Source organism: Mixophyes fleayi, chromosome 1, assembly GCF_038048845.1.
Source record: "Mixophyes fleayi isolate aMixFle1 chromosome 1, aMixFle1.hap1, whole genome shotgun sequence".
In the NCBI taxonomy this organism is placed as follows: Eukaryota; Metazoa; Chordata; class Amphibia; order Anura; family Limnodynastidae; genus Mixophyes; species Mixophyes fleayi.
Genome location: NC_134402.1, coordinates 342039175 through 342063220, shown reverse-complemented (window position 1 = coordinate 342063220; position 24046 = coordinate 342039175). Strand labels below are relative to the sequence as shown.

General features: G+C 40.0%; 1 protein-coding gene across 10 annotated transcripts in view; it reads left to right on the top strand.

The window, feature by feature from the left end:
- The window catches only part of ARVCF (ARVCF delta catenin family member), an 803654-nt gene that overhangs the window by 545386 nt on the left and 234222 nt on the right, over positions 1–24046 (top strand). For 8 of the 10 annotated variants that reach the window (XM_075216556.1, XM_075216570.1, XM_075216561.1 and 5 more), the window contains 8 exons: positions 10461–10588; positions 13125–13275; positions 14322–14514; positions 14715–14826; positions 17332–17422; positions 17665–17718; positions 19701–19792; positions 23082–23197. In XM_075216556.1, the coding sequence (XP_075072657.1) occupies positions 10461–10588; positions 13125–13275; positions 14322–14514; positions 14715–14826; positions 17332–17422; positions 17665–17718; positions 19701–19792; positions 23082–23183 (923 nt within the window). In that variant the 3' untranslated portion in view covers positions 23184–23197. Of the gene's footprint in view, positions 1–10460; positions 10589–13124; positions 13276–14321; positions 14515–14714; positions 14827–17331; positions 17423–17664; positions 17719–19700; positions 19794–23081; positions 23198–24046 lie in introns of all 10 variants that reach the window. The other 2 variants (XM_075216612.1, XM_075216603.1) reach the window with 2 other exon arrangements.

Genomic DNA, 24046 nt, shown 5'->3' with positions numbered 1-24046 from the left:
ATCAGATAGAGAGATAGATATAGATATATATAATATAATATTATAGATATATATAGCACCACTAATTCCATTACCAGGTTCTGTGAGGAGAGCAGTTTTATACACCAAGTAACCATAATCAGTGTTAGGTTTTCACATTATTAGCACATACCACCCGACCCCTCTTTCATATTCCTATGATCACACTTTCTTTTTGGCTGCCTTTACATCTCTGAAGTCTGTGAGCAGAGGATATTTAGCACACCCCATCCATTAGCTACACCCCTTTTACACATCACAACTATCTTCCACCCAATGATGTTCTCAGGAATGTAATTAGATCCATTTTTCCAGTTTGCCCAACAAATCTATAGAGACTTTGTGGCTGAAACTGCCGGCATACTGGGTATCTGTGGTAATAAACTGTGCTGATTGTTTGTTTCTCTGGTGCAAATATGTGCTATATTCCTTTGGAGGGATTGATGAAAAGTGAGGCTCTGTACATCATAACACGTTGCCCAGCTCCACTGCCTTGTTACACAAGAGGAAATGGGTCTTGTGCTGCAGAATTTACTATCTATACCAGTGAATAGACAGGCATTTCTCTGATAGCACAATAACGGTCTTCTGACTGGTTAATGAGATGCAGGAATGTAACTGGTCATTCTTCTGCATGAGCAAGGAACCAACATAGAGCTCTGTCACCTCCCTTACAAGACCAGATGCAAATATTTTTGTACAAGTAGATTCACTAGCAGGATATAAACCAATAATATTAGTTGCTGCAAGATTTAATACACTACATTGTACTACACCTGTTAGCGGAACCACTCGCCTTAGTTTGCCTCATTGTAGACACAGTCCTGATGGAATGGTTATGGGTGATGTGTATTTCATCCTGGAAGGGGTCATGCCTAGGAGTAGTGCAAGCAAAACACTGGTGTAGGAACCCCTGCTGTGGATTCTTCATTCTATTACCATGGTTTAAAGCGCACTACATAACTGACACACTTGTGGACACTGTACTTTCCTGATGGTCCATGTACACACATGTTGAAACATAAACACTTCATCATCCTCTCTAGGCCTCCAGTTCATTTTTCTGTAGAATACATATTGTATCTCCTTGCATACAGTGTACTTTCTGGGCTGAACTCCAGCTCACACCCTGTCCTCCGCCTTTGTTTATGTCCAGTCCCTTATCTACAGTATATTATGAATGGTACAGGAACCAAACCACCATTGATAGGTTGCAGAGAGAGAGGATTAGACCAAGTAGCCCATCTCGCCCTTGATGTCACTCCCATCATGCCACGTTCCTGAACTCATTTTAAATATCTTATAGAATACTGTTCCAAAAGTGTCCTTGTACACATCTGATGAAAGGTAACCGTGACTTAATATAGTCCTAGGCACTTGTCAAGATGAAAGGAGATAAAGACCTATCTTTCAGTTAGCTTCTTGTGTCTTGTAATACATACAGCCCTGCACTTTCTACATGAAATAATATACTGCTAGTGTACATTGTATAGCGATTTTTACGTTACTGTAATATAAAGGCAGAAGGCATTTTATATATGGTTCATAAATAATTGTCAGAGGATGGATTATAAAAATGGAATACATGAATAACTGCACTGATTAGACTGTAATAATATAATATACAACAGTTTTTAAAACAATTGTGTTAGCGTCACTTGAATGTTCATATTCCAATGGTATATAAAATACCCTTTCCGATATCTTCAATTACCCCTATAATCTAAAGTTTTGTGCCAGTTTTAAAAACATCTCTTGCAAAAGCTTACCTGCTGTACCATTTAGTAGTTCAGTAACGATATAGAACTCCAGCTATACAATTTATAATTTACAGGATGTCCTCTCACTTTAAAATGTACTCCTATTTTATAAATAAATAATTAGAAAGGTTCTATATGGACTGAATCATTTAATTTTCCCCATTGGACATAAGACTAGTCCCTAGTGTCATTTCAGCAGGTCAACATTACATTATTCTGGCTAATTCCCCTGAGCGCCAGTAAGTACTACTTGTCCAGAGTGCATATATCACCTTGCCATAAGTTATTGGTAATTCACATCATCATGGTATACTCTGCTCTCAAACATTTTGAATGTTAGATGAGTGGTTACATAAATTGGGTTTTCCCTAATGCACTGTGTCTCTCTAAACAGGCTTTTACCTTTCATCTTTTTCTATCTCCTGTGTTTGCTCAGGGCTTACTCCATATTGCTTTCTCTCTTGTACTGCTGCTTGTAATTTATGATTATTGCAATGTACCAACATCTTCTCTCCCGCCGTGCATCATGGGAGAGATGACCACAACAGACACCAAATAATCTGGAGCCTTTCCAGTGAGTCTGAAATAATTGGATTCTGTCTACTGTCTGTGTGTAAAGGCCTTTTATATCTGAACGGTTCAAAGTAGTGCTTCTTAAATCAATGCCCAATTACCCCTATCAGCAGTCTTAGCAACGGGCATACTTGAAAATCATTTAGTCTTTTTGGACTGGGTTTGGATATAAATTTACGCAATGCACCCCACAGGAGTAGAAGATAAATATTGCCTTGGGCAAACAAGAACAATTGATAACCTGGTATTCCTAGGGAGTGTCTGTGACAGAAGTATTATTATATTATTAGAAATATTATCCCACTGTGTTCTGCTGCTGGTATTTGAGCATAAATGATATTCTTGTGTGTTCTGAATTCCCGATATTACACTAACCAGCCATGGAAAGCAGGGGAACTTTCTTGTTGATAATGGCCAGGTGCAGACTTTATATAAATACATAGCCATCATCATCATCATCATTTATTTATATATATATATAGTGCCACTAATTCCGCAGCGCTGTACAGAGAATTCGCTCACATCACTCCCTGCCCCATTGGGGCTTAGTCTAAATTCCCTAACACACACATACACAGATGGAGACAGACAGACAGACTTGGGTGAATTTGTTAGCGCCAATTAACCTGCCAGTATGTTTTTGGAGTGTGGGAGGAAACCGGAGCACCTGGAAGAAACCCATGCAAACACGGGGAGAACATACAAACTCCTCCAGATAAGGCCATGGTTGGGAATTGAACTCATGACCCCAGTGCTGTAAGGCAGAAGTGCTAACCACTACGCCACCGTGCTACCCTCTGCTGATTAACCCCAAAGCAGGGAAGGATACTCAAACCTTGTTGCACCCAGAACAGTTGCCTCTTCTGCCTACTCCCTGTTCTGAGAATAAACATACCACTTTGTCTGATTACAAGAACAAAGGAGTGATCATAGGGAAGGACTGAAAGAGACAAAGGGGTCTATCTATTATCAGAACTCTGATTGTAGTGATAAGTGATTTACTTCTTTTTACTTTGCCAGCTTGCACATGCTCAGTTCCACTAATATGAGGGAAAATAAAGTTTGTAATTTATTTTAAAAATGTAATTAACATTTAAATATTAACAATACTTTCTTCAAAAAATAAAGTGGTTTTATTCTGTTACTACTGTCTCTCAAGTACTACTTATTATATATGCTTTCCATGCACAGAATAGCATGAGTATCCCCACCGGCAGGGTTAGTACTGGCAGTATCAATGGTATTGTTACCTCTTTCATATACTGGGCAGTGCAATAATGAGTTATATCGCTGCTGCAAATGGCCGGCAATGGGGCTCTCCAATATCCTGTAGTTTCAGCTTATACCCTGAACTGGTACTATCCCACAGCAAGAGGGGAAGTTTGAAGATGCACCCCCATCAATATACTTTCATTTGGACTTTTTCCTTCTGTGTACTGTTTGGGGTTTTTATCTGACTGGCCTTTTCTCGTGCCCTCTAGCTGCAGCTGTATCCTTCAGAGCTCTGAATCCTCCGTTTCTAATGCAGAAGAGCCGGCCTTTACTTTACATTCTATTGGTCTTTTGGGTGGGGCCGTAAAATGAGATTGGCATGTTGGCGGTTGTAACTTACAACCTGGTCAGGCAGTTAAAATGCAATGCTCCACAGATGTTCAATCAAGCTGGCATTATCATGATTTAACTACCAGCCAGGGGAACCAAAGCATTCAGCCCTTGCATATTTAACCGCAGAATATGCTGTCTTTGAAGTCAGAGCTTGAAAGGTTTTTGAAGCATGCAGCTGTACACCTATTTATCCACCCCCTGTGTCAGAGCCATATTATTTTAATGAGCATATTTTCTTATTCCCACATATTTACAATGCCAGAATCTGTGGATATGCAATTGTAATAGTTTAACATAACTCTGTGTGTATCTATGTGTGTGTATTTTCAGGCTGATTTTCACCCCAGCTGAACTGCAGCAAATATGCTGTCTGAGAACAGACTAATTTATTTATCCTTGATTGACTCTGGGTTTCTATAAATCAATTTGGTTTTAAGCAGGATAATACACTAGCCCCACATTGCCCTCAGCCCGAGCATGCATGCCTGTTTGTGTCAAGTGTGTGCAGAGTGTATTATGTTTGACACCATTCGGTGATGTCTGGATAATCTCAGATTATCCAGATGCTGATATATAGAAACAACATGCTAGAGGAAAGAAATAATAGTATTACAATTATATAGGATAAAAGTTACCTTTTATTATTCAGGCAGGTCACCTGACTTGCTCAGATTGAGATGACCTGAATGAAGGGCGCACAGAACTTCCTAATTATACACACATTTCCAGTATTGGTGAATTCTGTTATCTGGGTAAATAGTTCTGTATATCCCTTTACTGGTAACCATAGCAACTGTATGCTTCAGGGCTCCTGCTGAGTGATGCTAGGAGCACTGCAGCCTGTGTAAGGCTGTCCCTCTGTTAATGATGCCCTTGTGTCTGTATCCACGTTACACATTATCACAATTGTATAGCTTGCGTTTGTGCCCTATACAATCTTCACCTGGGTGATGTACTGCAAGGTCTCTTGTTTCACATTTCAAGTGATTATTAAAGACGATAATAAACCCATGTGATAAATACAGACCTATATTATAATCGCCTAATAAGAATAGAATTAATGACTTAATAGACAGGCTACAGCTGCAATGTTACATTATTTGTATGCGATTTGTATGAATTCTATGGATGGTTAATATTTATTATACATAACCAGGAATGGACAGAAAAGACGTCTCTTTGGCCAGGAAGGAAGTCTCTACTTCTGCCCTCTCGTCTGTTCCATTTCAAACCCATTCTGCTTTCCCTAAACCAAGTAATCTAATGACGATAAAATCTGTGTGATTATAATGATGCTCACATCTATAAATAGCAGCACTAAGCTAGCCTAGCGACTACATGGGGAAAAGGATCATTTGTATGGGGAGAGCTGCCTGTGATGCAGATTCTGTTTAGATAGGCAGCAATCACAACCAACGTGCAAATCATTTGTCAGCGACATTTTTTTATGACTGTTAAGCATGTTTTTGACATATAGAGATTTTAGTGTCTATATACTAAATAACTGCAGTAATCTGTGAAGATTTGTTTCCTTAGAGGTCAGTAAGTGTTCAGTTTAGGTGATCTGTACTAGGAATGACAGCTTGCTGTACCTCCATACCCTTTTACTTTGTATCTGCCATCATACACACATGTTCTTCATAGTCAGTGCCGGCCAGAAGAAATAATACAGCCTAAACCTGTAAGAAAACATAAACTAAGCATTATTAGAATAGAGAAGAAAAAATTAAAGTGCAAAACATGCACATTTAGTGGGATTGCTTATTAGACGTGAAATGCACATGGCGAGAGTGAAAACATCACTTGAATCTCCTGCCTGCTGCTATTATAGGACCATCCCCTGCAGGATCGGACCTAGGTAAAAAAGCTGAGACTGTACTCATCTTAGTTAGTATGACATCACTAGCTCTGCCCCTTTGCACGAATCAACCAATCCACACAGTGCATTTTTGCAATGTTGTCGCTCAAAGCACATACCTCCCAACATGGCTGCCCCCTGCACAGGATTGAGACAGAGCATGGTGCACTTATTTAATGTAGTAGAAAAAAATCCAGTTGTTTCTTCTGTATTATTCAACTCCGTAATACACAGCCTCCTGACAAATATTAATTTCCATTAGTGGCTTTACTTGCCAAAGCTTAATAACTTGGAGTCCAGCATACAGGATATATGGCCAGTCGTCAGATGTCCTACACACTACTGCTCCCTTCTCTCCTGCACACTCCCACAGACTGTGTGTTCTTGTGGACAATACAATGCCTAGCTGGAGTGAGGAAAGTGTGGTAGACATTGGTGCCAATCCAGTCTATTCTCCGCCATTCAGAATCGGAGATCAGGAGTACGTCCTTATATTAGTTTCTGGAATGGCGGGAGGTATGATTTCTCGGGTGCTAAAGCCATTCTGTTAGCAGCATGCACAGAGCAGAAATAAGAGTATTTTATATTGAATGTTTATCATCTGACTTTTTCAACAGCAGGTGGATTTATTAACCCTTCTGTGTTTGAGATAATGTTGAAAACCATATTTGTTGGTGACTTTATGCCCGAAAATGTGGCGCCTGAGACCCTTGTCTAAATACATAAATAGCAGTCAGGTGACCTCAGATAAAGTCAATGGGAAAAAATTAGTCATAAAAATACTGGTGCCTCCCAGCATGCCTATGGGCAGAGCATGTTTTTGTTATCATGTGCTTTACCCTAATGCTACTTGTGTACTTTAATCATTTTTTGCCTGAGTAAGGAAAATGAGACTGTAATAGGAACTAGAGTTCATTTGCTAGTGTCAAATATTTAGGTGTGTTTAAATCACACCTGGTTATAGAAGTGATTCAGATTTCACATATACATTCTCTATCACATAGATGAGTGGATGATGTTATCTTCTAAGATCAGGTGTAGATACCCATGTACGTAGTAGGGGTTTAAAGGCACCCCCTATATGGCACGTCACCTGGTCCTCTGGCCAAAAGGTCGGTGGTGTCAGGGGTGCCTGAAAATTAACTGGTGATGGGGAACTTGCAACACCCTCACTGTGAACAGAGTATGGCACAAGCACTTCTAACCTCCTTTCATCACTTTTTATTTCTTTTTGGCTGGACCAGAATTTTTTTTAAACCCTGCCTGTGGGCACTTATTTATTTATTGGACACGTAGCACTTACCACTAAGCACTTTTTATGTTTTTTTTCTTTGTTTTTTTTTATTGCTGTGGAGCATGTTGGGGTTTGGATATAGACCCTTATGGGCGACCCTCTCTCCCTAAGTCATGTGAGGCTTCCTTCTTAGGTTGGGAGCTGAAGAACCAGTCCCCCCGGGGAAAGCTTCGGGCCAACCTCAGTGAAAAATGGGACCACTCGAGCCTTACGGCAGAAGTGGTCCTGAAGACCCTTGCCTCCTAAGGGGCCTTTTGGGTCTGGAGGTCGGGATGTAAAGGGGCTCTCCCAAGCTTCGGCACAGGGGTGCCCGAAGATATCATTTTTTTTTATTTTTGTGTTTTGTTTTTTTCCCCACAGATTGGCAATGGAGCGACAGCCCTTATGGGTCCAATCCCCTACGATCTAAGGGAGGTGGTGTGGCCCTAGTGGCTCCCACTTCCCTGAATCCCCTGAGGTCTCCCCTTCTGGGGGAGGCAGAAGATCCTGTGCTACGAGGGAAGCTCTGGCGGAACCCTAGGCAAAAGGGGCTGCCCTAGCCTTGCGGCGATGAGGGTCCGAAGACCCTTGCTCCCCTAAGGGGCCTTTTGGCTCCGGGAGGTCGGGATAGAGGGACCCTTCCACTTTTGAGAAGGGTCGGAAAACCGTACCCTTGAGCACGTTTTGGAGTATCACACTTTTTTTTTCGAGCACTTGGGAAGAAAGCACGTTTTTCAAGCCTTGTGGTGAAGGGAATCTGAAGACACTTGCCCCATTTGAGGGCCTTTGGTTTCAGGGCGTCGGGTATAGAGGGCCCTTTCTCTCTAGAGAAGGGCTAGTTCCACACCCTTGTGCACTTTTTTTAAAATTTTGACACCTTTTTTTTTTGCACTTGGGCTTTCAATAAACAACTGGTGCTGGATATGACGTATACTTGGAAGAGGAGAACTGTTAATGAACTGAAATAAATCCCATCCTCACAATGGAATGCCGTTTCACTTCCCTTACTTATCAGAACTAGAGTACACCAGTGTATTTTATGTTTCTCTGCACTGGTTTTTGTTGTTGCTGTAAATTGCAGCCAATTAACCTACCATATGTTTTTGGAGTGTGGGAGGAAACCGAAGAACAACCCGGAGGAAACCCACGCAAACACAGGGAGAACATTCAAACTCCACACAGATAAGGCCATGGTCGGGAATCGAACTCATGACCCCAGCGCTGTGAGGCAGAAGTGCTAACCACTAAGCCACCATTAATACCTGCAATAAATCTTTAAAACTGTTGTGATGTTAGTGTATCTATTTCATCTCTCTACGTAATCTAGCAAGATACTGAACCACCACTGTCCTTCAGGAAAGGGTTACAGAACAGTTTCCTAGGGTTGCCTTTAAGCCTAGATAAATGACTCCCATTAGTGCCAGGTTAGTGTTGCTTTTTACTCTAGTAAACATTTGTCCTTTCACTCAAATGAATTGTGTACGTGTTGTTGTTTTTTCTGTTAACCTCTCCAGGTAAAGGCTGTGCTAAGGAAAGTTAAATTTTCATTAATTAATAGCAATAAGGCATTGATACATTTCATTGTGGTCTATTTGATGACGGTTAAACACTGGGAAACTAATAGAAATGGCTTGGTGCATGAGTTTCCTTGACTGACCTTGAGCAGATTTATAAGAGTTTATACTGCCCTCATGTGGTTGCAAGGCTGTAAGTCTCTGTATTTTAATAATAATCAAGAAGTAGAAGAGTATTCAGAAATTCTGCCCTCTTGGACACAATCATGGATTTGTAGAGCAAGATTTGTGAAGAACAGTAGTTTGCACCAGCCAATGAGAAGAGATGGGCAGAATAAGACCATTCTTTGCTCAGTTCGGATGTTGTACACCATGGGCCTGATTCATGTTCAAATGTAACTTGCATGTGGTTTCGTTTTTAAAAAGAGCGCAGAAGTTGTGCGTAGTTCCGACTGTATTCAAATCCAGGCGTATCACAAGATACATTTCGATTTGAATCTGATTGGAAGTGCACTCTGCCTAAACGGTACTTGCTGTATATAGACACAGGATAGACTGCAGTACATACACATGTGTAAATACAATAAAAGCTCACATCAGAACGCATAAAACTTTAGTTTGATCATAGCCTAAAATGACAACTCTTAACAGTGTAATCATTTATACGAATATTTATTTTCAAATATATATATTTTATAGATTTTTTTACACTAATCATACACATGAATTTTTAAATAAAAACTATGCCGTGTCAGTCATCACGATCAGTCGGCATGAACACCTGCCCTCTAGTGGTATACAGGTGAAAACAAGCCAGGGCCTGCATTGGCCCCATCTGTGTCTTAACGCCCTTACTGAGCATGGCCTATATTAGACCTCCCATTCCCTCCCCCGGTACGCCTATCAAGTTAAAGTCAGTCGTAAGTGTTTGCTGTCGGACAGGAATTGCATGCAGTTGTATTCATTGGAGTAATATGTTTCTGGGCGTGTGCAGAGCTGTTTCACGCAAGATACGCTACGCAAATAAAGTGACGTCCAAACATGAATCAGGCTCTGTGTCTAGTTGTGCGAAGCAGTGCAAAAAAACAGATTTTTGTTTTGTAAAGATAATTGAAATTGGATAGAGTGTATTTTTAGGGACACCCCTTGCTTTGGGGGAAGGGCACACAGCCTTTTTAACTGTGCAGAAAACACTTGCATTTTGCAGCAACTCTGATCCGGTGGAGAGTGTCTCCTCCTGTACTATTAACGGGATGAAGTGATCGCCATTTAGGGACACTTCAGCAACTGATGTTTTGACACTCTTTCAGAATGCTCCTCTTCAGATTTCTACACCTCCCAAACATAAGGCACGCTAATTTACAGAGGTGACTCCTGAATGCGGAGGGTAGGTGTGCACCTTAACAGTTAGATCCGTCCAGTGTGCTTTGTAAACAAGGTGTTCACTTAACCTTGTTATATTCAGGTCCCTGTTTATTTTGATATTGTATACATTTTATTAAATTTGGATTGAAGAACAATAATAAAAGCACTTATGCCTACCACTTAATATGGTCTTCAAAAAAGGCACAGTACATTGACTGGCTAATAAATGAGTGACAATATGTAAAAGTGTGACGTCCTCAGATGTAGCAGCTTAATTTACGCACCATAGTCTCCAATTGTGCTAAATCTGGATATGTTTACAATTTTGTATTTGTTTGGATTTGTTATTGTGACAAGTGCACAAGTCTAGATCATCCGCAATAAATCATTTTAAATGCATACATTCTTTTTCAGTATTTTATATTGACCAGTTTTGCATTGAGTGGGATCTACATATGTAAATAACAATTCTTCTTCTTTGTTATATTATTTAGGATTTGAGCTGTTGTACCAGCCAGAAGTTGTGCGGCTGTATCTATCCATCCTGACAGAAAGTCAGAACTACAACACATTGGAAGCAGCAGCAGGAGCCCTGCAGAATCTGAGTGCCGGCAATTGGACTGTAAGTGGGTGTTGACTGACTTCATATTAAAGCCTTTAATTCCGGCACAACCAGTCTTTTAGTGGTGACCTTCTGTGCTCTGCCACAGTCAGCAGTTTTGCAGGCTTTATGCCTCGCTGACTTTTTCCATCACAATGCCGATTCTTCTGTATTGTTAACACACCAAACAATCTTATGTCCAACTCTAAATGTAACCGTTATCAGAAATCTGCTTTATTTTGCATATTTATTTATTATTGACAGTGTGCAATTGTGTTGATTTGATTTTATATTACTTGCATGTATTCTTTACAGCATTTGCAGTGGTGATTAGACCACAAACACTCCCTGACTACTTGTACACAGGAGTATATATACAGACATACTGCTGGTGAAGGAATTCATGTTGTGATCTGTGAATTGGAAGCATATTGGACATATTGCAGCAACAGTGAGATAGATAGATATATATACTCTATACTCTCTCCTTCCCTCCTCTTCCTCTCTCCTCCTCTTCCTCTCTCCTCCTCTTCCTCTCTCCTCCTCTTCCTCTCTCCTCCTCTTCCTCTCTCCCTTTTTTTTAAAAAAATAAATATATAGAAAGCAAACTTAAAAAAAAATATTATTTTAAATTGAATAGGAGTATAATTTAAAAAGTGGGCATCAATGAAGAAAGAATGAAAGGTGAGATGGGGCAATTAGATTAGTATTCAGAATTATTAAAGATGAGCAATCCGGTCTCAAGGCAGACATTGTAAGTATAGTTATAAGCCATTATTTAGAGGTAGAGGAGCGCCATGATGATGGAACCATTACATATACTATAATTTCTCTATTATTGAGAAGAGAGAGACAGGTTTCTTCCAGTAGAGGGCAGTTTGGCATCAGCTTTAAGAACATGCCAAATGGGTTTCGGAGTGTGTGTTTTCAGTAGAGTTTTTTTTTTGTTGTTAAAGTACATCTGACTGCTCTACATAAAGGAGTCAATGATTTGGGAACGGATCCAATATTCTTAAGCCTGTGGTCTATGTAATCACCAGGAACAAGTGATATCACTTCACAATCAAATATTCATGAGGTTCCTAGCAAATTGATAGTCACTGATAAAATGTTGGTTCAGTCAACAAAATTGCTGTCTTCACGTTGTAGTAGAGAGGTGTCAATAGGACATGTGACCGGAAATTATTTTGTTTTATTTGTGGAGAATTTTTTTTCTGCATTTTAGCTAAAAACTTTAGCAGCACTGTTGTTGCTGTGTAACAAAGTGAAATTATTATCTACGGAAAGGGAAGAATTCCAAACAGTGGACAAATCCTCAAACAATACCTTTTGTAGACATGAGTGTACCTTTGTTTTGTTGTGTTTCTTCAATCACTCAAACACACCTAGTGCTGGGGGCAGAAGCAGCTGGACTTGTCTTTAGAAGGGCATGTTGTCATGAAAATTTGATGATAGCGATAGCCTAAGAACCTGGGAAAAGCCAATAATAAAATTGTCTCCTGGAGAGCCAACAAATCTGCATTTTGTTTAAGGGAAAAACTCGGGGCCAGACAACTTTTAATAGATTTTAAGTTTTCTGTGTTAAAATTATAAAAAAAAAAGCATGTTTGATTATGCCCATTATTACAGAGGAGATAAAGAAGGATGAGGATAGCAACTTGGCCAAGAAAACCTAAAGACCTCATGGGGTCGGCCATATGTGGTCGTCACTATAGGAGGAAACTACATAATGAGGAAATATCGGGGGGGGGGGGGGTGAAGGCACATGCACAGCCCAAATGAGGGAGCAAGCGTTAACTATAACATGATAGGCATTCTGTTTTTAGGATAGCCAAATTGGCATTTGAGTAAAGCTCTCCAGGTAAAATTAGTATAAAGCCGTTTCTATATATACAGTATAACGGTATGTATAATACTTTTATACATAGACTAATATATGTATATATAATTATATAAACACCTCAACAATTGTAAAACCCTTGCAAAGTTAGACACATAGTATTTGGAAAAACATAGCAAGTTATCACAGTCTAGAACTCCCAAGATGCTAAGTTCTTGTCAGGTCATTCAGAGGAGAAGCATGGACTGGGGTTAGACCATCAAAGGAAGCCTTGGGCCTGCCTCTAGTGAAAAGAGCAAAGGTTCCGAGGCTTGAGTTGCTTGGATGGGAGCGTTATGTAGTCAATTTAGCTGGGCATGAGTGACCAACCGTGTGGTGTACTTGAGACTTCGTTTTCTGGAATGAAGCAAACTGGAGGTGATCTTGTGGTTTACCATTACATATACCTATTGGTTCAGGGTGAAAATATCCTCTCAAGAAGTTGCAGATGTCCACTTAGAGCTCAGCAGTTACACAGTAGGCTCCACTGGCTATACATTTCTATCTGTCCTCAAAGCATACCTTTTATGTGGGAAACCAATAAGCAAAATAATGTATAGATTGAAGGTATATGTTATATATAGCTGTGGTCACCTTTATAATTAAAACATTAAAGGCTTTCTCAAATTCTCTGCATAGGATGTCCTAATCTGATAAATACGCTATCCTGCCTTTCAGTGGTCAACCTATATCCGCGCTACAGTCCGTAAGGAGAGAGGATTGCCAGTGCTCGTGGAGCTGCTTCAGTCTGATTCTGACAAAGTGGTTAGAGCTGTGGCCATAGCTTTGAGGAACCTTTCTATGGACAGAAGAAACAAAGACTTAATCGGTATGTGTCCTTCTATGTAATTTGGCAATCTGTCAAAGAAACTTGTATTTTATTTATGCAATTTACACACACTAAGATTCTTCTTGATCTATTTGGTCAGTTGAAGCAGCTGACCTACCATTACAATTAAATTAAAATTAAAAACTTGGTTGAAGGATTGTCCTCCTCATCATTAATGTGGGGTCATCATTCAGTCTGGATATGCTCTGTGCTAGGATCTGGCAGCTTGTATAGAACCTGGACAACCAGATCACTCATCTGCTCATCCATACATTTATGGGCAAAATGTTTCCTGATTTGTTTGTTTTTTCCGCAATGGTGCTGAACAGTCAGATAACACTACATGTGGCGAACATAAATTCCTTCATCAAGTAGTCAGAGTTCAGATAGCTTTTCTTCCTATTTCAATTATGTATTTATTTTAGAGCAGTTCCTCAAAGTAACTTGTTCGTGTGAATGTTCTGAAGGAAGCTGAGATTTCAATTGTGGTTTGATGTATAAATGTTTTCATGTGCGTGGAATGAAATGCACAAAACCAAAAGTTCTCTAGTTTCCAAGCAACAATATAGAAACCGGGACTGAAGCATATAAATAATATACTATATCTCTGAAACCAATCCCCAAGATAGAATACAAGATAATAGGCGCCTACTGATATCGATGCACATAAGTACCAAAGTATATCAGTCACATGGACAATGTGACTCACTGGGACTGGTGAGAAAAAGTTATATCCATAACACTGTGGACTATTTGTCCTAATTTCCCCTTTTGTCTCAGATTGGATATAGAGAAAGATACCTTAGAGCCATTGTTCATGTGACTGTGATATACTTTGGTACTTTATTATCCTGTATTCTATCTTGGGTATTTGTTGTAGGTGGGGATCCTACTCTAAAAGGAAGGGCTGCATTGCTGATTGTGCGCCTGTAGAAGTCTAAAACTCTTTTTTTGTGTATGTCTGAAACCAGTAGATGTCTGAAAGTTGTGTGTAGTTAATGTAAAGGTGACATTCTTTCAGTACTTCAGCTTTATTTGTCCTTCAGGGAATTACGCCATGGGACAACTGGTGCGAAACCTGCCCGGAGGGCAGCAACGTCCTGCTAAGAACTTGGAAGAAGACACTGTGGTTGCCGTGCTGAACACTATCCACGAAATAGTCACAGACAGTTCTGAAAATGCTCGCTCCCTCATCCAGACACAGGGCATCGAAAAACTCATCACTATCAACAAATCCAGGTGACAAAACTGTACAGTCATGTGACATTGTAAAACTAAACTAGATAATCAAGTAATAAATAATATAATTTTACATTAAAGTGGTGCAGGGTTTTGGGTGGGGAGAATCACCCTTGTTGGATACCCCCTTAAATGTTAAGTGCATTAAATATATAGAAACGGCATAATGATATTAATGATCCTTATATAATGTTTTCCAGTCAGTCCCCAAGAGAAGTGAAAGCTGCCTCCCATGTCCTGCAGATGATTTGGAGCTACAAGGAGCTCCGGAATGCTCTGCAGAAAGAAGGGTGGAACAAAGCAAACTTCCAGGTATGGACTCCTGACTCTTTTATACTGGTCTGTTAGTAAATTACAAAGTGAGCACAAGTGTGTGAAAGTAACACTAAAACTGTGGTCAAAGTCTTTATGATACAATTTTCAATAAAATGATGTACTGAGTGGACAACAAAATCCACTGTTCAGAGCATGCCCATATGCCCAGCGCTGCGGAATCAGTGGCGCTATATAAATAAATGATGATGATGATGTCAGTATGCAGATTTTGTAACATCTTTCAGTTGCAACTCCTTATGACTGGAGAGGCGGGATGGGCAAGGAAGGGGGAGGTGAGCGTAGGCGGAGTACTATAAGTCACCCTTGTATAACCTTGTCACCTCTTATGCAGTGGCGCACGCAGGGGGGGTTTCTGAGTCTCCAGAAACACCCCCCCCTGCGCTAACTAAGTGGCCGCTATAGCTGCACTGTCCTATACAGCAGCCGCGGCGCTGTCAAGGAATCGTCCGCGGCGGTGCTGTAGTGTATACAGCACCGCCGCGGATGCTTCTTAGACAGCGCCGCGGCTGCTGTATAGGACAGCGCTGAAGAAACGGAGCTGCTGCTCATGCGGGGGGGGGGGGGGGGTGTTTTTTTGGGGGGTCCTCCCCCCCGACAATCCTCCGTTCGCCCCTGTTGTGGTCACTGGAGGGCTGGTGAAAATAGATGCAATGATGATCACGATCAGCAGAACAAGTTGCCCAATTCTGATTGGCTGGTTGCAGTATGAGCTCTCCATATAATAGTACTTATTAGTATGTCTGCTGTATTATATGGCATTGCGGCATTCATTTAGCTTTACTTAATTGATTCCAATTGGAAAGAAGATTCCCATTTGATATTTAAAGGAGGCTTATGTTGAGTAGTTGTATATTTGTTTACATGCTTCTATAAATACAATGTTATTGTTTATTTCTACTCTTTTATATGTTGTTGGCAGTGTTTTCCATTTAGACTTGTTTAGCACTATGTTGCCTTGATTTTGTTCTTAATGAAAAATCTATACTTTATTTGCATAGAAAGATATAAAAACAGACATTACATTCTAGTGTACTTTGTCGCTGCACAACTGAAACACAATGTAACGTGAAACATAAATCCGTCATATTTCCTAGCACAATACAAGACATATAGCATACTATGCATCAAGTACTGCACTTCTCATCACATAAGCTAAACAACTGTTCCAACAAAGAGCAGTAGGTGTGAAGGGCAGGTAGGTGGAGAGTGTGAGGGAGGGTAATCACAGGACCCAAACTTTATGGGATAGGCGGATACATAAGGTATGACATTCAAAGTTCAAGCGGTGTGCTGGGGGAAGTGACGGAGGGTAAAGGATAGGGAATCACAGGCCCAAGGCTATATTGTGACACAGACACATATAGGAAGAAGGGGGAACAGAAGAGGTGTTTAGTCCTCTCTTCCTCTTGTTACCTTCATGTGCTATGTAAGCATTTTACTCATAATATTTTATTATAGCTTGTTATGCTAATTTTTTTTTTATCCCACTTAAATTACTTGCCACTAAAAATATGTTCTGTTTAGTACTATTTTTTTTTTTTTTTTTTTTACTTTCTGCCTTGCTGTGAAAATATGAATAGAATAAATTACATTTTCTGTTTATCACAAAGTTGTCTGTTCTTTAATGTGCAGTAAAGCAGAGCCTTGTCTAATGAAAGCTTTCTAAGCTCCTAAACTCAGGGGGGATCCTTATCAGATACCTGTAAATATTCAGAGCTATTTCAGTTTGTCTCATTGTCACTATGCTATCATGGCAGCGTTTAGATGATTGTTTACACTCTATAACAACAATTGTATTCTGCAGTGCTATACAGGCTTAGAGTAGTTTAACCTTCCTCACATGCATTGCTGTTATACTTCATGCTGTGTATGAGCGCGAATGGCTCTCGCTGTGACACACATCAAAGTCTCTAGTTCTCATCATTGTGATGCAGGGTAGTTTACTGCACAAGTGACTGCTGTATTCAAGGGACACTAACAGTTGCACTGAAAATCTATTTATGTATGGATTTATTTATTGAAATTTATTAACCTATATATATGTGTGCGTGTGTGTATGTGTATATATATATATATATATATATATATATATATATATATATATATATATATATATATATATATATATATATATATATATATATATATAATCTCTCTATATCTATTTTGCAACATTTCACTATAATTACAAGCTCACGATTTTGGCAGCAAAGGCTTCACACTGCCTTATGTGATCTATTTATCTATCTCATCACATTACATTAGTTCCTGCCCCGGTGGTCAACTTTGTCAACAGCCGGTTAACCTACTAGTGTGTATTTGATCCATGGAAGGAAACCCATACAAACACGGGGACACCATACAGACTCCACACAGACAAATATTTTAAGATTAATATATTCTATAAAATCTTGAGGAAGCTCTTAATTTTTGATGATGACTCCCTTTTAAATCATTTGTATGTATTGGATCATGTTTCAGTCTGCTACATCAACACTGCCAAAAGGATCCAAAGGTAATGGCAAGTCTGGATTTGATGACAGCACGCTCCCCCTGGTGGATAAAAGCCAAGGTAAGATTTCCCAGAGCTGGGATCAAGTCAATTTTATTTTCTATACATGTATTTAATGTTGGCAATTTAATGTGTCTTTTTGCTATATCAATGTCTTTAAAATCACTATTGGTTACTAACTATTGTAGATATTACCATATTCTTTATTTCACATTGACTGTGTCTTCCTTGTAAGTGGGCACTTTGACAATTATGTAATTATGTAGAAATGGTTGATAAAATAAACTTCTCCTTTGTTACAGTAAACAAGAAATCTGGAAGCCGGGATATGATCCCCATGGGGGAGCTGGGCCCTGGTAAGAAAACAATAACAGATTGCACTGCCAGAAAATATAGTGTGTGCGTGTGAATATCCTGCCCTGTTCCCTTTGTACAAACTTTTTTCTTCTGTCGCGGACGGCTGTGTCTCTTCAGTGTTGGTTACATTGTTGGTATGACTGTTGTACTGTTATTTTTATTATTCTAAAGTTGACACTGATTCCGTCTTCACCACTGGTCATACTTCTTATTCTATTTCAGCAATGTTTATGTGATAATATACCTGCCTGACACCTGAATGTAAAATTGGTACAAAGTAGGCCACACCCTAATCCACCTATACCAATCTGGTCACAATACATTGTGAGTCACTCATACCAAGCCCTAGTCCTCTCATGTAATGTTCATATCTGTCCACACAATGCCTTGATCTGCTCATACCAAGCCCCAATCCACTCATGTAACATGCCTATCTGCGCATATCATGCCCAATCTGCTCATGTAACATTTTTATCTGCGCATACCATGCCTTGATCTGCTCATACCATGCTCCAATCTGCTCATGTAACGCTCCTTTCTGCCAAAACCATGCCTTGATCTGCCCATACCATGCCCCAGTCCGCTCATGTAACGTGCCTATCTGCATATACCATGCCCCAGTCTGCTCATGTAACGTGCCTATCTGCATATACCACGCCCCAGTCCGCTCATGTAACGTGCCTATCTGCGCATACCATGCCTTGATCTGCTCATACCATGCCCCAATCTGCTCATGTAACGTTCCTTTCTGCCAAAACCATGCCTTGATCTGCCCATACCATGCCCCAGTCGGCTCATGTAACGTGCCTATCTGCTCATACCATGCCCCAGTCCGCTCATGTAAAGTGCCTATCTGCATATACTACGCCCCAGTCCGCTCATGTAACGTGCCTATCTGCGCATACCATGCCCCAATCTGCTCATGTATGTAACGTTCCTTTCTGCCAAAACCATGCCTTGATCTGCCCATACCATGCCCCAGTCCGCTCATGTAACGTGCCTATCTGCATATACCATGCTCCAGTCTGCTCATGTAACGTGCCTATCTGCATATACCATGCTCCAGTCCGCTCACACCATGGGAATTTTTGAGGAGGCTTTGCCCCTTTTGCAGAGGGCAACACTATTTTCGGATGCAGACTGTGGACTCTTGGCAGCTGTATAAACCGTATATTTGATGTTTTCTCTATTTATTTTGCTGCACAGTGCTTCTATGGGAATACATTAACGACAGCAGATGTCTCATAATTGTGGTCACATTGTAGTGAGCAGTCTGTATCACTTTACACCTTGTAATGATAACAATGTAACATTGGGGAATAACAGAAACAGAAGAAAATGACAATCTATTTGGAATTTTATAGCTCACATGTTATCTCTTCAGTGTTGACTTTCAAACATACATATTTTCCAGTGCATCATTGTACCTGTGAGAGTCATTGCTGAAGATATAGCAGTGTCTGCCCTCCTGTGGCGTCCTGTGGTTTAGCTTGGTTGCCTTGGGTAACAGGCACGTCTGTGCCACCAAGGCCTGTCTTGTCCACCCCCTTCCACTCCATGTTTCGATACCATCTCTGCAGGATTCACTGACTGATACATCCAGGCTACAGGCAGCTTGGTGAGGATGTTGCAGAGGAGTGACAGATAGTGTTACTGCTACTATCCTATGCATGAGTGCAATGACTGGCTGGAGTTTATTGTCGCAATCATTCAGCGCAGGGCTGTGATGTCACCGCAGGCCGCCTTCCCCCACTATAGCTGCACTTTACAAATATATAAAGCCAGAAAACTGCTACAAGGATTGACAGATATGACTGCAAAAGGGTTTACAATAATACAGACAAAAACAGACACATTTCTTGGGCAAATATCAGATTCAATTGTGATGCTATTTAAAGATGGACTTGTCCTTTTAGATATCATGGTAGAAAGTCACAAGTACATTTTCCATGAGTAAAGCCTGAGCACACTTTTTCCTCAGATGGATATTCCACTATTGATCACAGGGACAAGGAACGCAAATACAGATCAAATGAAAACATGGGAGATCTGTCAGAAAAGGAGCCCTTGAAGGTACTAGTTGCTTGTGTCCTTTGTTCTTTCTGTGGCCTGTTGGAGAAGACAGTGTGGGAGTGTGTATGTATCTGTACTAGAACGTGGTTCCTGGGTATGCTTTGCTGGCGGTGAATTTCTTTACCTAGATGCTTACAACACATCTTCAGATGGCATAAGTAGATGAATGAAATGGTTATGATCCATTGGTTGTATGCTCAGGACTGTACAGTTCTGCTACGAAACACTGCAACTTCTTCATAAAACATCCTGCTATATGAACTTATGTTGTGTATCTCTTCTCTCCAAGTAAAACAAGGCTATGCTTATATATGTCACTTCCTTGTTTAAATGTTGGTTTATTTATTGTAAGTGCAAATGTGCATAAACCTGTAGCAACCAGACATTTACTTTACTTACCTACATGGTACTAGATTAATCAGTAATTGGTTGCTTGAGTTTCTACAGTTTTTTTTATTACATAGCCTCCAGTGAAGCCAGTAAAGTATAGTTATTTTTTCATATGGTGTCCACTAGGTGGCACTGTGATATTGTAATACTTGGATAAGAGTTGTGCTCCTGTGGATAAGTTTCCCAGGCTAGTACTGTTTGTTTGTTTTCTTTTAATGTGATCACTGGGAAACGTTAATGCAGAAGGGGCATTTTCCGACTTTACAAACAGATTCCTTTTGCGCTTATCCTAAATTTGGCAGCTTCATGGATACCAGTGTCTTACCTATAAGCTGCTCCTATTATATGTTCTTGAGTATTCGTGTATTACAATACGTGCCCGAATGTTTACTGTATAGTTAAGTAAATAAAAAATTACTTTTTTAAACAACTAAAACATTTAATATATATACATACCTTCCCCAGCTATCGGCCCATCAAGTGTGTATATTTTGTTCCTCTTCTCTCTCCTTTTATATCATCTTGAAGAGTTAGGACTCAGTAACAGGTGTTTTCTCATGTGTGGGCTCTGTCCATTGTGATCCAAATGATGTAACCCAAATGTAACATGATTAACATTCATAATGTTTTATGACTACATTATTATATCTATGAGTTGAACAACACAAGGAAGATGTTTCATTTAGAGTTTTACCACTTGCCAGTGTGAATTACCCATTTGGAGTGCCCTGGTTCAGATGGCACATGGTAAACACACTCCTGTGAATAGGCCATTAATGTCAGAGGCCAGCAGGGTGATACTGGTTGCTGAATTATGTCAGAGTTGTACATCTGCACATTTGTCTCTGTTACCACCCCAGTCACAGTAATGTAAGCTGCACTTCACTGTGTGTAAATCTCCACTGTAACTTGATTTAGTGGTCTGCATGTATGTACAGTCCTGTCCAAAAATATTGGCACCCTTGAAGTATTTTCTAATAATGCACCATTTCTTCCAGAATATTGTAATAATTAAAAAAAATATATATTTTCTATTTCTTTGGTTTGCCGTGGAATAAAATACAAAAAGCAGAAAATACTTTAGCTTATTCCACACACAAATCCTTAAATGGTCCGACACAAATGATTAGCAGCTTTTATAAGTAGTTAGAAATAACTAGATTTGAAGCAGGTGATTCTCCATCACACTGGAACTGAACTCGGCTATGGCGAGTAGTAGGTGCCTGCAATATAAAAATAATTAATTAAATGAGCTTGAATAGAGAAAATTACTATTTCTCCTGTTTTGCATTAATCGTTGTACCTCAATGAGCATGGAGAAAAGACAGAAAGACAAACAATTGTCTAAGGAGGTCAGTCAGAAGATTGTAGCCAAGCCTGGGCAATCTCAAGAACACAAATCCATCTCCAGACACCATGATGTTCCTGTTTCCACCGTATAAAATGTTATTTGGAAGTTTAAGGCCTGTGGAACTGTACCCATCCTCCCTGGAAAGAGAACATGTGTTTGAAGATTGCAGCACAGGATTTTCAAGTAGTGGAGAAAGCACCTCGATAAACTGCCAAACAGATCCCATCTGGCCTTCAGACACAAGGTCCGACCGCGTCAACTCAATGAAAGGGAGTTATATGGTAGGAGGCCCAGGTGGGCCATACTGTTTATTGGGAGACCTAAGAAAGCCTGACTGGAGTTTGCCAAAACACCACAAAACAAGTCAAATTCTGAAAGGATGTCCTTTGGACTGACTAGATGAGATTATGTCATTTTGACAAAGCACAAAATCGCTGTGTTTAACAAAAGTAAAATGAAGTTTACAAAGAAAAGAACCTTTCCTGCAGTCAGTATGGAGGAGTGAGTGATGTCTTGGGGGTGCTGTGCTGCAGCTGGCATGGTGTTCTGCAATGTATACATGGCATCATTACCAAGCACAGCGTTGAACCAGGTATCAGGCTTGAACGTCCTTCAAAAGACACAAGTCTTTCAGCAGAGCGATAGCCCCAAATAATATTAATAATACACAATTTCTTCAACAAATTTGTAGAAATTAAAAAATATATATTTTGGTATCCGCATGTATATTTCTTTGGTTTGCTTTGAAATAAAACTCAAAAAGCAGAATTATTTTTTTTTTACCTTATTCAGTACAGAAATCCTAAAATGGTCTGAAAAAAATTGACACCTTTCAGTAGTTAGAATTGGATTCAAGCAGGTGATTTTGATCACTTTGGAACTGAACTCCACTATGGTGAGTAGCAGGTGCCTGCAATGAAAAAATGATTCATTATTGAAAGCACACAAGCAGAGCAATAAACACTAACATACTTCCAAAAACATACTTCTCAAGACCAGACAAGGTCAAGACAAGATGTTGGACTATTCTGAAGTGAGTCAGCAAGGAGTCCAGATAGAAATCCCATAGAACACCGATGGGGAGCGATCTGGAAACAGCAATTGTGAGTAAGGACCCTTCAAATGTGGGAGGACTGGAGCAGTTTGCACAAGAGGAGTGGACCAGACTGCCAGTAGAAAGGTGCAGGAAGCTAATCTAAGAAGCTGTTGATTGCAGTTATTTTGCCCAAATGTTGTACTATCAAATAATAAGTCTAGGGTGTCAATATTTGTGTCCACGACTGCGACAGAGATGAAATAATAATATGCTTCTGAGAGCATGTAAAAATGTATTTTTGTATTGTTCTGCACTGTTTACCTGTAGTAGTGTATTATTTTATGAAATGTTGCACTAGATTGTTGTTTTGAAGCTCTCTCTTTTTCTAGCATTTTGCCGCTCCTTTAATCCAGTGTTCACTAATTCCTTTCTTTACAAGCCTTGGCTGGTGTTGCACCTTTCCTCGCATTAATCTCTGTTTTGCTCTCTCCTCTCCTTTACTGCTGCTGCAGAATGATTCAAATAAGAAACACATTACCCGGAGTAACAGGCCTACTGTCAATCTGGTGGATGCACGCGACACTAAACCGCAGCCTGTTGACTCCTGGGTCTAATTTTTGCATGCATGGTAGGTCTGTCTATGTCTCTGTTGGTTCTTGGTTGTGTAACGTTTTGCTGCTGGAGATATAATATCTTTTTGAATCTACCAACACTAAATAGGACCTAATTCTTTTCCTGCCTCCTGGGTGCATGGTCCAAAAACTCCCTCTCAGATTGTTAAAGCTTTGAAATGTGCATTGGAGTATTGCTATGCATTTTGTTTCTTCTCTTAATTATCTCTACTTTTTTTGTTTAACCTGCTCCGTTTCAGTTACTAGACTCTAATATTCGTGACTAATGTTTGCCAATGGAGACTAGGGGGTAAATTTATCAAGCTGAGGGTTTGAAAAAGTGGAGATGTTGCCTATAGCAACCAATTAGATTATAGTTATCATTTATTTAGTACATTCTACAGAATGACAGCTAGAATCTGATTGGTTGCTATAGGCAACATCTCCGCATGTTAAAACCCGCAGTTTAGTAAATATACCCCTAGGTTTGTATGTATTAACTATCTGAAAGAGCTACTAATAAACATTATCAAATATATATGTAACAGTGTCTGTACCTTGACAGAGCTTGATATATTCTACACTCTATTAGCATTTACACGTAGCTCAGTGCCAGCTACCATCAGCAGGTCTCTGTAAGGACACAGTCACACAAGAATTTTCTGTCATTGTGCTCCAACCAGAATACAACCTGGGGGAACTATTGCAGCATAGATCTCCATTGATCTGCAGGCTTTGTTGCCTATGATGTCCGTTTTCTTGAAGTAACATCCAAGGAGCGTATGTCACTGCTGTCTGTGTGGGTAGCGTAGGCAGCATGGCAGAGTGATGAGATATCTCTATTCCACACTATTTCCCCAGCGGCT